At 45.8% G+C, this 14,991-nt stretch overlaps 1 protein-coding gene across 1 annotated transcript in view; it reads left to right on the top strand.

The window, feature by feature from the left end:
- LOC119462227 (procathepsin L-like) overlaps window positions 1-14,991 on the top strand; it is a 47,500-nt gene extending 32,509 nt beyond the window's left edge. The window contains exons 7-10 of the mRNA XM_049672901.1: window positions 1,978-2,169; window positions 7,136-7,301; window positions 13,265-13,370; window positions 14,895-14,991. Of these exons, the coding sequence (XP_049528858.1) occupies window positions 1,978-2,169; window positions 7,136-7,301; window positions 13,265-13,370; window positions 14,895-14,991 (561 nt within the window). The remainder of the gene's footprint in view (window positions 1-1,977; window positions 2,170-7,135; window positions 7,302-13,264; window positions 13,371-14,894) is intronic.

Here is a 14,991-nt window from a genome sequence, read left to right as displayed (position 1 = left end):
CCTTGTGTGTCGTTGCAGTTAGAAGCACTGACTACTGCTGTGTCCCTAGATTCCTCATCGGTACTTCTAGCGTGATATCCTGCGGCCGTTGGCTGCTGTGTCACACTTGTCACAGGATGAATGCCAGCCCCGGTTGCATGTTGCACTGCGGCTGTGCGTTTTTCCGTTAAAGCCGTGTGCCTGTGGTACCTGCGTAGACAGTGAGATTGTGGTTGTGCCGATGAAAGAACTATATACCTAAATACCTTTCACGCTTCCATCTTGACGCCTCAGTTGCTCTCTCGTCGTGCCAAAATATCGATCGCACGTAGTCAACATGGTGTGGATCTTTGCTAGGTGCGCCTGTACGCAAGTTAAATACCGAATGCGTAAGACACTGATAAATCATACATGCAAGAACAACGGCAGATATCACCCACCTGTGACGAAGTGGTCTTAGCATACTCTGGATCCGACGCTTGGTATCCAGAGGCTACCACTCACCGTGGCTCTCCGTACTGCCCCACAACCCACTTCATTTTTCTTTCTTCGCTCCAGGGGAACCTGAACATCTTTTTCCCTTTCGTAGTCGAACTTGAGCAACCGACAGCTGCACAACCAACCATGATTGCGCTAGCGATAAGATATGTAACGAGATCGAACGAAAAAACGTGTCTCAGCTCCAACAAAGTCGCTGGCGAGACGGCGCGCCGCGGATGCCTTGAACCGGAAGTCGATGCAGACGGCGAATGCCATGAGCCTTTACGAGTTTACGCCTCACCTATTGTAGAACATTCGTAACGATAAAGAGTTTGCTCGTTCGTTTTGCGTGCTTGATAAGCAGTGTCGTCTCGCAGTGGAAGTAACAGAACCTTGAAATGAGATAATTCATTGGGGAAAATGCGCATCAAAGCCCAAACCAACTGACTGCAAGTAAATTGTCACGCGTATAGCGTGTCTATTTGACCGTAGGATTTGTCCGTAGATGTATATCTTTAAATTGTTCCGTCCGTAAAACATACCGCGCTATAACTGTAGCGGTTTCGTATATCACGAGTAGCTTGTACAACCTGGAAATTGGGACGACATCCGACGGCCATGTCTTTCCTTGAGGGATACCTCGTAGTATTTACCAACTCGCAGCGCGTATGAATAACGGAAAAGCACTCAAAAGTACGTAAGATCAGCACCCCAATCCAACGTAAAGAAGTGTCGCGTGATTAGCAACGTAGCGTGTCAACAAACGCATAGAAATCACACAACCGAATCTGACCTACGAGTTTTTGTCTGCACTGTTCGCGTGTCGGTGCTGATGGTACGTACCGATTGCGCAATCCATGGCTCAACTCAATTACTTGCACGGTTCGAGGCTAGTATACATATAGAGCCAATATTTATCGACAAAAAAGTATCTATAAACGCTGTGTTGAGCGACCGACGCCTATTTCCAAAACAGACCACGAAATAGCTCTCGGCGCAATTTCGAAAGAAAATCGCAGCGAACGCTGCGACGTTGCGACCAACCAGTTGGTCGCAGCCGAAAAGCGCAGAGTCGGCACTGCGACTGCGATTTTGTCGCATGCGACGGAAATCGCACTTCCGGTGCGATGATAATCGCATCACGGGACAACGGCCTTAAGACCGCTACAAATTAAGGGCCACTGGTTATATCTCTGTCGTTGGCTTAACGAATTAATTCACAAGCTACATTCAGAATCATTATGCCTGTTGGTTGGAGTGTATTGCATCAACTTTCGAACGGGATATAATTCTTTACATTTCCTTTTTCTGCGAGAGCGAAATTGTGACCTGGCAGGCTAAAATAGTAGGTGCGACTACTTTGGGAAGTTTGTTCGCCAAGAAACTCAAGTGAAGGGCACAGTGGGGCGTCTCAGTGATGCACGCCTGACATATGCTTCCAGCATGCCGAGTACATATTTCAGATCAGCTACAATTGCACATGATAAAAAAAAACATTCTTCAATTTAATTTCTCCAGACGGGATCGCTCGAAGGCCAGCATTTCAATAAGACTGGCAAGCTTGTTTCGCTAAGCGAACAAAACCTCGTTGACTGTGTGCACAAACGCTCCGGATCTAAATGTCTCGGTGGCAGTCCGGTGACCAGCTTCAAATACATCAAAAGAAACGGGGGCATCGACACCGAGGAGAGCTACCCCTACGTCCAAAAGGCAAGTATTCATTCTCACTAACGACGAATACATAAAGCCCAAGAAACAATGTAAGAACCTTTCAATACTAAATATTTTAGGCGTTTTTTTTTATTACCAGGAACCGCAGCGCACATCATGTTCAGTTTCCTTCAATAGGCAACGAGACCCGCCGGGGTGGCTCAGTCAGCTAAGGCGTTGCGCTGCTGAGCACGAGCTCGCGGGATCGAATCCCGGCCACGGCGGCCGCATTTCGATGGAGGCGAAATGCAAAAACGCCCGTGTGCTTGCGTTGTAGTGCACGTTAAAAGAACCCCAGGTGGTCAAAATTAACCCGGAGCCCTCCACTACGGCGTGCCTCATAATCAGAACTGGTTTTGGCACGTAAAAAATCCCAAGAAAGAAAAGAAGAACAATAGGCAACGATGATGTGATGCATCAACGCTAACACCTATATTTTCAACTCCGGTTTGTAACATATATATTTTAGCGTGAAATGCATTGGCCTTCCAGTTTTACGTCGTGTATGCATTGAATCACAAAAGTAACTCGAACGCCAATGCATTTCTCCGGAATGTTCGGGAATTATTGTCTTGTAACTGTCGTCATCCTAGGAATTTGTTCCAAGTGACCAATTTGTTCCAGGCCTGGCGACCTCCACGGCTAGAATTTGTAAATTGCAATAGGGGGTATGAGGTAATTACTTAAAATATAATTAAATAGGTTTTGTTAATTAGTCGACTATGCATTTCAATTTATTGTGCAAGTACTGTCCGCCTCTTCGAGTAGACCAGCTCGTGAGCTAGAATTGTGCTATCGGCCACAGGCTACCTTTAAAAATCTTTGAAAGCTTTCGCTGAAACACCGGGTATATATATATATATATATATATATATATATATATATATATATAGAGAGAGAGAGAGAGAGAGAGAAGCCCGATAAATACACGCAAAGTGCCTCAAGCAGCCAGTCGCGCGGCAATTTTTCTTGTATTCACGGGCTTCTTTCACGCTCGGCAAAACACTTTTAACGCGATAAAGGGCCCCGTGTCGCCGAAAATCCGGCGTCGGCAACCGGCGTGTGATACGGGTGGCGGAGTAAATCATCCCCAACCACCCCCACCGCGCAGGCTCTCCACGTGGTGCAAGGTTTTGGTGAACAAAAATTGAATTTCTCACAGTGAAATCCGTCTGGAAAATGGTAAAGTACGACTGTACCATTCGGCGTAGGATTCGCCGTTGGATTGTTTAGCATTCGGCGTGGGATTGCAATTTGAATGTACGAGAACACCTCATTCTGCTACGAGGAAACTCAAACACAAACCTCTTTTCCAGCATTTTTACCAGGCCTACAGTCGCGCGTTGTGATCCGAATGGGTCCCGATAACGGTATCGCGTTTTACTCTTAAAGGCGAAGCTTTTTGCAGCACGTATCGAGCAACAGAAAGCTGCATCGGTTGTTTTTTGTGTTCGTATACACTTTTCTCACTGATACTCTTATTCTACATGTATTATTTGCAAAGTTGATTAATTAATAAAAATTATTCATGTCATTAGGCAGAATGCAAAACAATTACACCATCTTCCCGTAGGGGAACCCTGAGTAGTATGCGAAGCAGCCATGGGGTCGACTCAAGTTCCCATTAGTTTTCAGATCGGCCCTCTTCTGCGCGGCGCTGTCCACGGCGCTGACACTGGCGTTGACGCTGGCGCTGGCCCTTGCACTCATCGCGGCGCTGCGGGAGGAGAATGAGAGGACGAAGTGAATGATGATGAGTGGGCGAAGCACCGGGGGATCATTCGGGCAAAACGCCGGAAGCGTTCTCCGGAATCCGGAAGCTGGCTTCCGGAAGCGGAAGCGGAACCAGAAGCGGAACCGGAAGTGGAAACGGAAGCGGAACCGGAAGCAGAAACCGGCTTCCGAAAGCGGGAGCTTGGCGTACATATACTATACATATGCATACAAGCAGAGGAGGGGGAGTAGAATGCGCATGCTCAGTGCGGGTGTGGACACCACACGGCGGATGGAGGGAGGGACATAGCCCCGACTATAAGCTGCTTCGCATCTAAAAATATGATTAATCTCTCCTTCACAGGAATCGGTATAGAACACGAAAGTGAAACGTGTCTTCATGAAAGCTGTTGCATGTTTGCTTCGTGAACTAATGGTTCGCTGCAGCGAAAAGCGCGCGTACGATCACCGGGCCCGCAACCGTGTTGCATGCTTGCTTGGTGCGCGGCGTCCTGTTGGCGAGCGGCGTCCAGCTGCCGAGTCGCTGCGGCGAAGGTAAGAGCATTTTGGTCCGACTACGTAGTGTCTTAGGCAGCCAGTTGAGTTGCGACGCGCTCAGCATCAGGAATGCGAGTGGCAGTGTTCCCTGCGTGCGCCGCGAACGCGCAAGGGAGTTCTGCTTGACGCTGGCGTGTCTCTCACCGGACCAAAGCGAGATTCACCCGTCAACGGCGTTGCCTTTCTGTGCCACTCAGCTCAGCAGTTTTCTTCTCTGGCGAAATCGGAGGGGAAGCAGTGGGCGGAGTGTAAGCACTGCTGATACATGTTGGATCCGCATTCCATAGGCGACGAGGCGCCACAGGCTAATCCGACGCGAAAGACAAATGTACAGAAAGTGCTCTAACACCAGGCTATACCGCATTACACTCTCCGCTGCACTGTGACTACCAAAGCGCTCCTGTCGGCGTTCGTTAGTGCCGCGATGCATTACTTCGCTTAACCGCTCCTAGATGCGGGTGCCAACCATAAAGTTTCGTACAATAACCACTAGAGCGAATTCTGGCGCTGCGATTGTTCAGCCACCATCGGTACGGTAGGAAGTACATGGATTTGTCTGATCTTCGTGCTTGTGGATTCAGAAGCTCCTGTGGCTGTTTATTATAACGCTTTAACTGCCTGCACTGCCCTAAATTTCAGAGGACTGTATACTTTTATAAGTTGAGAATACTACGCGAACACACACAATTGCTACAAAGTGCAGAATAATATGTGAAAACACACAATTGCTACCTAGGAGGATATAAAAGAATTTTTACCTGCGGAGCTGTTAAAGTCGAGGTTGATCACTACGAAGCGAAGGGGAGAGAGTGTGAAATGAGGAGAGGAGGTGCAGAGAGAGAGAAAGAGAGTTAGACAGATAGCGAAATAAATAAATAAAATAAACTTTCTTGGCAAGGCGGGATTCAAGCCCCGGTACCCACGGTTCGAAGGCGAGTGCCATAACCACTCCCACGCTGGCAGAACATGCATTTATGGGAACTATATGATTGCGTTATACCGACGATTGTAAAACAACTTGCTACGGGCGAGAGAAGAGAAAATGGGAGCGAGAGACACACACACACAGAGAAAAAAAGAACGAGAAACACACATAGAGAGAAAGAAAGAGAGGGGATTTGAAATCGGGTACTCACGGTCCGAAGGCAAGCGTCATACCCACTTCTCTATGCACATACGCCTGCAGATTTGACAAGCGTGGAACTGGCTTAATTTTTTTCCGATAGCAATTGTACGATAGCAAAAGTGCATGCGCCGAGTGCCGGTACCTTCGTATGCGCTATGCTTTCGACGTTTAGTTTGCGTTGAAACGACACGAGAGACAGCGCGAAGGTCAATTTGACCACGGCTGCTGGGGTGCTTTCTCACTCCGGCGTTTTTACAGCGAGTTCCCGCGCTCAACGAGCGAGATGTGTGTTTATGTTTACATGTGCGCGCGGGACACCGTGTTTTCTATTTAGTTAGTAAGCGAATGTTTACAACTTTATACGGCCCATTAAACTACTATCCTTGCTTCGTATAGCTCTTTGGTAATTTGCTTTCGAAATCGATGCTTCGCCTTGCGGGCGAAACTGTGACTTTTTTATAGCCTCCTAGACTGCTACCACCTCGAAGAGCAGTTATGGGCTGTCCAACAGGCCCGCGACGCGACGGAGAGGCTCGGCCTCTCTGTCCCGACGTGGGAGCGGTCCGCTGCGCGCTAGCGCGCGCCCTCAAGGACCCTAATAAAGTTTTTCATCCATCTATCCTAGATTGCTACTAATTGCAGCGGTTCAGCCTCTCGAGGTGGCCGAATCGAAATGCGCCAGGCGTCTCAAAGTGCTGACTTGCCAGCGAGAAATTGAAAAGGGCGTTCTAAGCCGCGTGTCGATACATGCGTCCGTGGCTAATTATTTCAATCATCCCGAACCGCCAAGATAACGCAGGCCCTCCGCGTGGCGCAGGGCCGTTAGTGCAGAAAACTGGAGTTCTCAAAGTAAAATCCGACAGGAAAATTGTAAAGTACTACCTAACTACAACCTACAGACATGATAACGCCGTATTGTAATCTCAATGTACGAGATAACATAATTCTGTTATGAGGAAAGAAAAACACAAAACCCTTTTCCAGCATTTCTACCATATAACACGGCTCGCCAGGGTTCATTACTTGCAAAAACGACATCCAGATGGCGCTCGCCTCCTCGGCAAATAAACTGGGACTTAGCCTGCCTAAAGAGTTCTGGACCCGCGGGTGCCTCGGGGCAAAAAGCAAACAATTAATAAAATAATAGAAAAAGGTGCTAGGTCCTTCACACATTAATATAAGACTACTCACATTACCCCTAGAAAAACGTGTTTTCAGCAATGCATATCTGTTTAAAAGTGAAGCCAACAACATTAAGGGGATCGGTGTGGGCTTGGTCTTTGTAAGCTGGCTTTTCCGTGTTCAGTGTTGCAATGAATGAAGCCTACTTGCCGTATGCGAACGATGCGTTGTGAACGGGTCCCGATAACGCTATCGCGTTCTGCTCTTAAAGAGGAAGCTTAAGCGTCCTCCTGTTTTTTAGCCATTTGCTTTTCCATTTATTTAGTAATGTTTATTTTTGTTTATATGTTTATTAAATACCGGGCCCCTCGGTATCTTTCTACTCGTTCATTATATATATACACACATATATATGTAACCTATAATTAAATATATATTTGGGATCAGAGACAACCTTGCAAATTCAAGAAAGAAAACGTCGGAGCCACCGCGAAAGGACACGTCAAGCTTAAGAAGGGATGTGAAAAGCAGCTGAAGGTGGCCGTGGCAACAGTGGGACCTATCTCCGTATCCATCGATCCACACTTTCGGCCATTCAGGTTCTATAAGCATGGTACGTACCACGGTGACCGTCCCCTTACAGGAGCGTCCTTTCTTTCACACATTATATAGAAGCTTCAGAGCCTTAGTGCACTTGCATTCGTGCGGTGCGTGAATTCCTCAGTTTTGTACGTTCTAGAGCGTGCCATTCATGTGAACGCTCCCAGGTGGTGGTACAGAGTCGTTGCGGTCCGGCTAGTGCAGAAGTCGGGTATACATGTTTCCTATTGCAGGAACTCTTCATTATGCTGTCACGAGTTCACCGAAAAAGTGGTTTGGTCAGGTAGCATACCACAGAGATCACAAACACCTCGTCAGCAATTAGTAGCATTTGTGTTTTTTTATGATTTTTAATGTAATTTGGCCTTGAAAGAGCTCTCTCTACTTGTGAAAAATCAAGGTTAGTCATCCACCTTACAGTCTCTGAAGTTAGAAAGGAAACTATTATTTTCTTTAAAAATAATGTTTCGCAGTTCAAGAACAATTTGTGATTTTTCTGGCATCAAGCACGAACCAATGACTCTCCGGTGTGGTTGCTCTACAATCCAAGGTAACCAGGAGGCTAGCAGGTCAAAGAACAATGTAGATCGAATTATTCGACAGCTTAAAGCAAGGGAAGACTAAAGATGCCAAATGAGTTGTGTGGGGAGCCCGCCAGTTGGAGGAATAATTGCTGATCTCTTCTTCCCCTACCTTGCGGACGTCCATAGAATTGATTTGCAACTCCCTACTTTTCCGTCTTCCTACATGACCAAATATCTTGGTCACAACGTGCGCCATGTGTTATTGCCTCTGAAATGACTTAGATACTGTAGGATGGTTCCGCATAGTTGCCCGGCGGTGGGCTCATTAATGATGATCAACGTCATGTCACAGTTCATAGCTAATATTGCGGTGTTGTGAAGCATTTTTTTAAGTACAGCGGACATCACATGTCGAAAATTCTCTTACACCTACGGCAATGATGCGAAAATAGTATTGCACCACTTTGGAAAGCATAAAACCAAAAAATTATCTTTTTATCTGGCCATATTGAAATAGACTTTTTTCATTCTCAAGCGCATGTTTGACTGGGTTTCTACCTATTTTTTTCCCCGACTTGTTCTTGTGAGCTAGTTAAATGTACAGCATGCTGACCAACGCAGTGTTTGTGGAATGCACATTCAGTGTGACAAATCAGTTCCGCTAAGATCCACAGCACTGAGTGCATGCAGTTTAAAGATATGAACGGTATGCTGCAAACGAACCTTGAACTCCAGAAACGCTAATCGCACCCACCCTGGTGTCACAGTGTTTAGGGATTTCTGCTGCTGGACAGGAGGTCGAGGTTTCGATTACAGAAGGCAGGGGCCACATTTCGATGGAGCCAAAATGTTAAAATTTGTGTGTGCTTAGATTCAGGAGCACATTAAAGGAACCCAAGTCGTCATAATTATTCCGGAGTCCTTTGTTACGGCACCCTTCTTAACTTACTAAGCAGTTTTGCAAAGTTAAATGCAAGAATTAAATTTCATTTAGTTTGTCAAATTAGTTGTACGGTTACCCGCAAGATGGAGGGAGATTTGTGAAAGGAAAATATTGTCATCTATTAAAGAGTACTACGAAGGTACGAAAAAAATACCAGGCGCGTTTCTTTCTAAGAAAAAAAAATTCGCCGTCGAAGAAAAGCTCTCTCTGGTCAGGCGAAACATATAAAACACGGGTTTACCAGGAAGAAATCTTCGTAATAAAAAAATTGTTGTCCATAGCCCCGTGATGCCACGGCAAGGCGTTGGTCCAGGGACAAGCCCGGGGCGAGGACAAGAGTCTCTTCGTCTGCAATGCTTTCTTTCTGTGGACTCCATGCCGTTGTATAGTTTGTCTTACTCATGGGTGAATCAATATATTTCCCCTTTATGATTTTTTTTTCATATAAATGGTACTTGAAGGTTGGTTTCTAACGTCATCAAGAGTTTTCTAAGCTAGATTCAATTACGGTTGCTGCTGAGAGTCTACAATGACCCTTTCAAGATTTTTCGACACTAAAATGAATGAAATAGAATGCATGTAAATGAAAGTCAGTTTCAAGGCATGAGTACAAAAAGGTCCAGTGTGGCAAAAGGCATAAATTTGGCGCAGTTCTTTATAAATGAACATATTTCGTGAGAACAAATAGTGCTCGTTTGCTTTCACGCTACACAAAACATCGAAATCACTGCCGCTGCTGCGATAAATTGCCTATGACGTAAGTTGTTGAGAAAGAGATTGTGCGTTCAGGTGGCAGCGGCTCCCGCCGTGTTTTTATGAAGACATCATGCAAGAACGTTCGTATGCTTTGCTATCGCTTTACCGCAAGGAACTCTACATGGTGAAAATAAATCCGGATGCCTTAAAGCTTCTGGTCATCAAACCCGTTATTTTTCAAGACAGAAATAATTCACTGTTATCGAGAGATTACAGGCTAACACAAGTCGTCAAGGTGGAGAAAAAACTTCCTTTGTTGTCACCAATTTTATAACGAACGGCTGTCCCTTAATAAGATTGCCTGCATTAACAATGTCTTGTCTAAGTAACGGCTAATAGGGGTTAGCTTGTGATAAACGGTCGCCGGAAAAAAATATACAGTGTACGCATGTCAACATTTATATGAGCACGGAGTTAATATGAACGTACTGACTATTATACGAAAGGTACGAACTTGAAATATAATTTTCTTTTAAAGTTGGGCGTTTAAAGGTTTGCTGTTTTCAAAGATAAGTCCACAAATACAATTCATTGTTATCCGCATTGATGAAAGGAAACTTATATTTATGAAAGACACAAAATTCTAGCATTCAGAAGCTGAATATTTTAAGCTCTTCCCAGAGATCAATTTGCCGAGAGTTTCCCGCTTCACGGCGATGCTTATACAGTAAAAAATATCATGATTTAGCTTTCGCGAACATTTTGCATAGCTTGAGAAAGCAATGTCCTTAGGGCCTCAATTTGCTGCGAATGTATACAGCAGCAAACGAGTCATCGAGAAGAACGAGCTTCAGTATACGAAAGTATCGCCCAGCGACAGAAACATCAATGTTCAGGACATTGTCTCCTATTGCAACCAAACAATGACTGCCACGAATAAAAAAAAAAAAAAAAACGTTTGGTTCGCTATTTTCACAACCATATAACGCCCGCAGTAAATTATGTTCTCCTGAAATCAAAAATTGGAAGCGTAGTGTTGAGTGCAAGCAGTTCTCCAAATTTATCTCTAAAGGTACAGTTTAAAACAACAGCTACACTAGAAATTAACTTTGGGTCTGCACAGTTCTCTATAGTTTAAAATATTCGCTCTCTTCATTCACAAGAACCACGTTGTTGAAAGAATCAACTTCCGCGCACGCTAATTCACGCACACAAAAGTTAAATTTATAGTATACACACTTGCCTTCCACTAGCGCAAGCAATGTATTAAGACCCAACAGAAACACGTGGACAGCACTTTTAAACATCACGCATTCAGCTAAGGAGGCATACAAGAACAAGTCTTTTGTCTAGTTTTAGGCGTAATGACTTAACCAAATACACATAATCGTTGTGGGTGCAATGCTTGTCCCTGAATCCGCCTTTTTCATTTTACTGTGCTGCCCTCTGCCGCGCGCCGCTGGAAACGTTTTGGCAGGGTGCTGGGGCTTTCGCCGGTTCACTTGTGAACCTGCGCCCGTGTTAAGTGCGCATCGGTTGGGCGTTTCGTGGATCGCGAATAATTATTAATGGCTTCTGGGGGGCAGCATGTCGTTCCTGGAAGCCATGTAGCGCTCATCAACTATATACATGTAGGGAGAGCAGGCCTGAGTGTGCTGTTTTGTTTACAGTGCGGCCGATAAAGGCACGCTGAGTTCCCTCTGCCGTAGCGGCTGCTTTGGAGTTTGTTGGCGCTAACTCCTGCACTTGCACCTCGCTTTTTTGTAATTCTTTTTACACGTTCTTTAGACATTTCGCATAAATAAGATGTTTTCGAGTGCGCAGCCTTCCGCGTTGAATTTAGCAAAGCCATGCACTTGTTTACATCGGCATCTACAGCCACAGATCGTTGTTATCGTCAAAAATGGGGGAAGAGGTGCATAAATGAAAAGGCGCTGATATGAAATATTGTCAAAACGTAGAATAAAACACACATATCTGCTCATATGAGCCGCGTCGTTCCATCGTGAGACGAGTCAGTATGAGCGGCTGAGCCACTTCAATGGTGGCTGTGATCCAGTTACAAATATTGCGCTGTTAATTTATTACTGATTCTCGCTTTTCTTTAACTTCGCGATAGTTAGTTTGCGCGTGTCATAAAGCATTATTAGAGCAAATTGTGCTCGCATAAGCGCTCATTTAAAGACCGTGTTGTTCTCCTGCAAAAACGCAGATGCCATCGCTTACACCATTGGTATATAACTGAGCGAAGCGGCTGTTTATGCATGCTGTACCACATGTACCGTCTCTTGTTTCGGGTTTGCCGCAGAGATAAAGAGTACATCGCAGGATTTAAGGAATGTGTCAGCATGCCAACACGTAAAAACCCACCCATCTACGTCGTGAATACGACCGGCAGCCTACGGGAACGGTGACGTACAGTACAGATGTTGGCACAGGCGTTGGGCACAGCGCTGTGTCCCCGCTTGCAGCTTATTGTGTACGCTCCCTTCTCCCCCACCAGCGACCTTCGGTCCTCCCTTTTCTTAATAAAAGAATTCATTCATTCATTCATTGTGTACGCGGCGATCGAAGCGAAGGGTAGTTTATTTAAAATCGCTAAGGCTAGAATTGGACTATAAAAGCAGTTTCCTTCATTATAACTTGCTTACTTTTCAGTATCGGTCCGCCGGTAGCGGGTGCGCGAACTCGACGGCGCCAGGCCTAACCTTCGCTGAACAGGATCAACATTGGCTCAAACTTAAGTGCACGGATTGAGAGGGTGGAATCTTGTGCATTTCAACTTCGTAGGCATGTCTTCACTCACTTTGAGCCCGATTATTTACATATACTAACGTAGCCGTTGCGGCTATCGCGTTATCGGTTCGACGGCCGATCGCGCGGGGTTCGGCCGAATGATGGTCGGCACGATGATTTTATCGGTGCCGTCGAGAAGAAAGCCCATCGCATTACGACAACTCGTGCTCGTTGGTTACGTCTTGTAGGCCTGGTATGATAAAATGGTCTCAGCGACACAGTGCTGAATGGTCGGCCAATCGTAGGCGTGCGCGTCTTGTCAGTCTCGTATCGTCCCAATGTTACCGCGCCTTGAACGAGTACGTGAAGTCGGGCCACACGCTGCCACTACCAGCAAGCGAGGACCGACGCTGCATGAAGTATTCGTCAGCAACGTGTTTTTAAGTGTCGTCCAAGTGTAACGCAGGGGTTTATCGATAAATTTGCTATTACAGCCATCGATGCAAGGCGGCAACTACGTGGTTCCCTGTGCAGTCTAGACGAAGCCTTCACCGCTTTCTGTTAAAAGTGGAGTTGCAGTCTTACGCTACGCACGTTTTCGGTACCGCACCGACGTCGAGCTACCATTGAAGTTTCGACGAGGTACACAGCACGAGTTTGCACTTGCAGTAGCGCGCGTGCGAGCGCATGTTTTTTTTTTTTTTTTGGGGGGGGGGGGGGAAGGGGGGGGGCGTTCCCCCGAGACGGGGCCGCACGGCCGCGCGCGCGACCCTTCCAAAACGTTTCGCGACTAATCCGTCAGGGCAGGGCGCATGCGCCGTAGCGCCGTGAAGAAGGCGGATTGCTTAATTTTTGTTCGCGGGGCTGCATGATGGGGTACACTGGTAATCACGTGTCAGATAGGTTCGACTCAGTCTGTAAACGCATATGAAATCAGGTTTTAGTACTGATGTACTAGATGAAGTTTTCTAATGCGTCATCGCATATTAACATAGAAAAGTATTCATTATTACTTTTTTATTTGAAATGCGATTTTGTAGTGCCGAATGTGTCTTTTAAGATTTCCTTCTGCCATAGGAATCGTCGACGACCCGTCCTGTACAACGTACCGTTTAAACCATGTCGTTCTCGCCGTCGGGTATGGTGTTCAGTATGGCATAGAATACTGGCTCCTGAAAAACAGGTGAGACGCCTCGTCTTAATCTGAGTGTGTTGCAGAGATTAGAAAGAACTCAATGAACAAGTACCTTAAAAACATGGCTGACGCGAACGTTCATCGAGAGGAAACGCCCCGCTATTCACTCGCCGTCTGTTCAGTACGTATATACGTGGTTCATTTGATTCATTGTTCTGCAGTTGTCACGTGCTTCACATCTGCTGTGGTATCAGAAATGTTAACTAGTTCTCATGGACAATTGTGCTTTTATGTATGTTTTTTTCCTTGTTCGGCACCACAAAATACTTGACCACAAAACTCTATGAAGGTGGATGGCCAGCAAAGCTGTGTATGTAGTGACTGACCGTTGCTCCGGTGAAACGTTCCAAGTTTGCGGGATCGGAGCCATATGGACGGCTTGCATTTGTTTTCGCCTCGCGGTCCTGTAGGGCAGCACGCTATTATACGCTTGGCGTCCGCGGGCCGCTCATCATCGGTGGTCTGCTTACTCCGCCGCCACGCCCATTTCTGCTCACGCCGTTGTTCTTGGTAGGCGTACTGTTCTTCTTCCGACCGTACAACACGCGGCCTACCCATTTCACAGTCAGAGCAGAACTGAGGAAAAGAGCCTACGTATAGCATGACGTCAGGAGGCAGAAGATACTCAGATTGGTAGGCACTAGTTTGAATACACGGGATGGCTTACAAGTGTACGGTGCGAACGTAGACATGGCCGACGCGAGTCAAAGTGTAGTATCAGCTGTTATCAGCTTAATATCTCCTACGGGTTGTATTTGGGCCCAAGATATTAAACTTATTTTTGCAATTGGGAGTATAGTGCTTGAAGCCTACTTCACTTCTGCCGCGAGTCGGCCCAGTATTGCACTGTCTTCGGGATTTTTGAACTACGGACATCGATCCGCTGGAAACTAGCCATATACAGCTTCGCAGCAATATAGCTTTTCCACTCCGAGGTTTATCTTGTTCATTTCTACAATTGCTCATGAGCTCCGGCGTCTAACTTCGCTGCCAAAATTTCGACATCTCATTACGATATCTAAACTAGAATGCATTGACATTCCACTTACCTTTGTAGCAGAACATCGTTTTATGCATTGAAGCACAAAAGTAAGTAGAACGCCAGGGCATTTCTCCGCAAATTCGGGAATTATTATCTCGAAACTGGTGTAATCCTGGGAATTAGTTCCAATTGAATTCACCTTGTGAACTCCACGGCTAGAATTTGTAAATTGCAATATGTAAGGTATAATTAGTTACAAACTTAATTAGTCAGTTTTTGTTATTTGTCGACTATGCATTGAAAATCGTTATGTAAGTAAAGTCCGCCTCCATGAGTAGACCTGCTCATGAACTAGAATTGTGCTACCTGCCACATGCAAACTTTAAACATTTTTGAAAGTGTTCGCTAAAACACTCGGTATTTTTTACACTTAAGCTGCTGATGTTGCGCTGGGACGACAATAATTAAGATTTTTTACGTATTATCATTCTAATAATATGCTTATGCAAAAAATTTGCTTTGTTTTGCAGCTATGGAGATCGCTGGGGAGATGGCGGTTATTTTAAGGTAATTCGAAACAAGAACATGTGTGGCGTAGCAGCAAGTCCATCGTATCCTCTGGTTTAG

Source organism: Dermacentor silvarum, chromosome 8, assembly GCF_013339745.2.
Source record: "Dermacentor silvarum isolate Dsil-2018 chromosome 8, BIME_Dsil_1.4, whole genome shotgun sequence".
NCBI classification, from domain to species: domain Eukaryota; kingdom Metazoa; phylum Arthropoda; class Arachnida; order Ixodida; family Ixodidae; genus Dermacentor; species Dermacentor silvarum.
The sequence above is the reverse complement of the archived record's forward strand: the minus strand, read 5'-3'. Positions and strand labels throughout refer to the sequence as shown.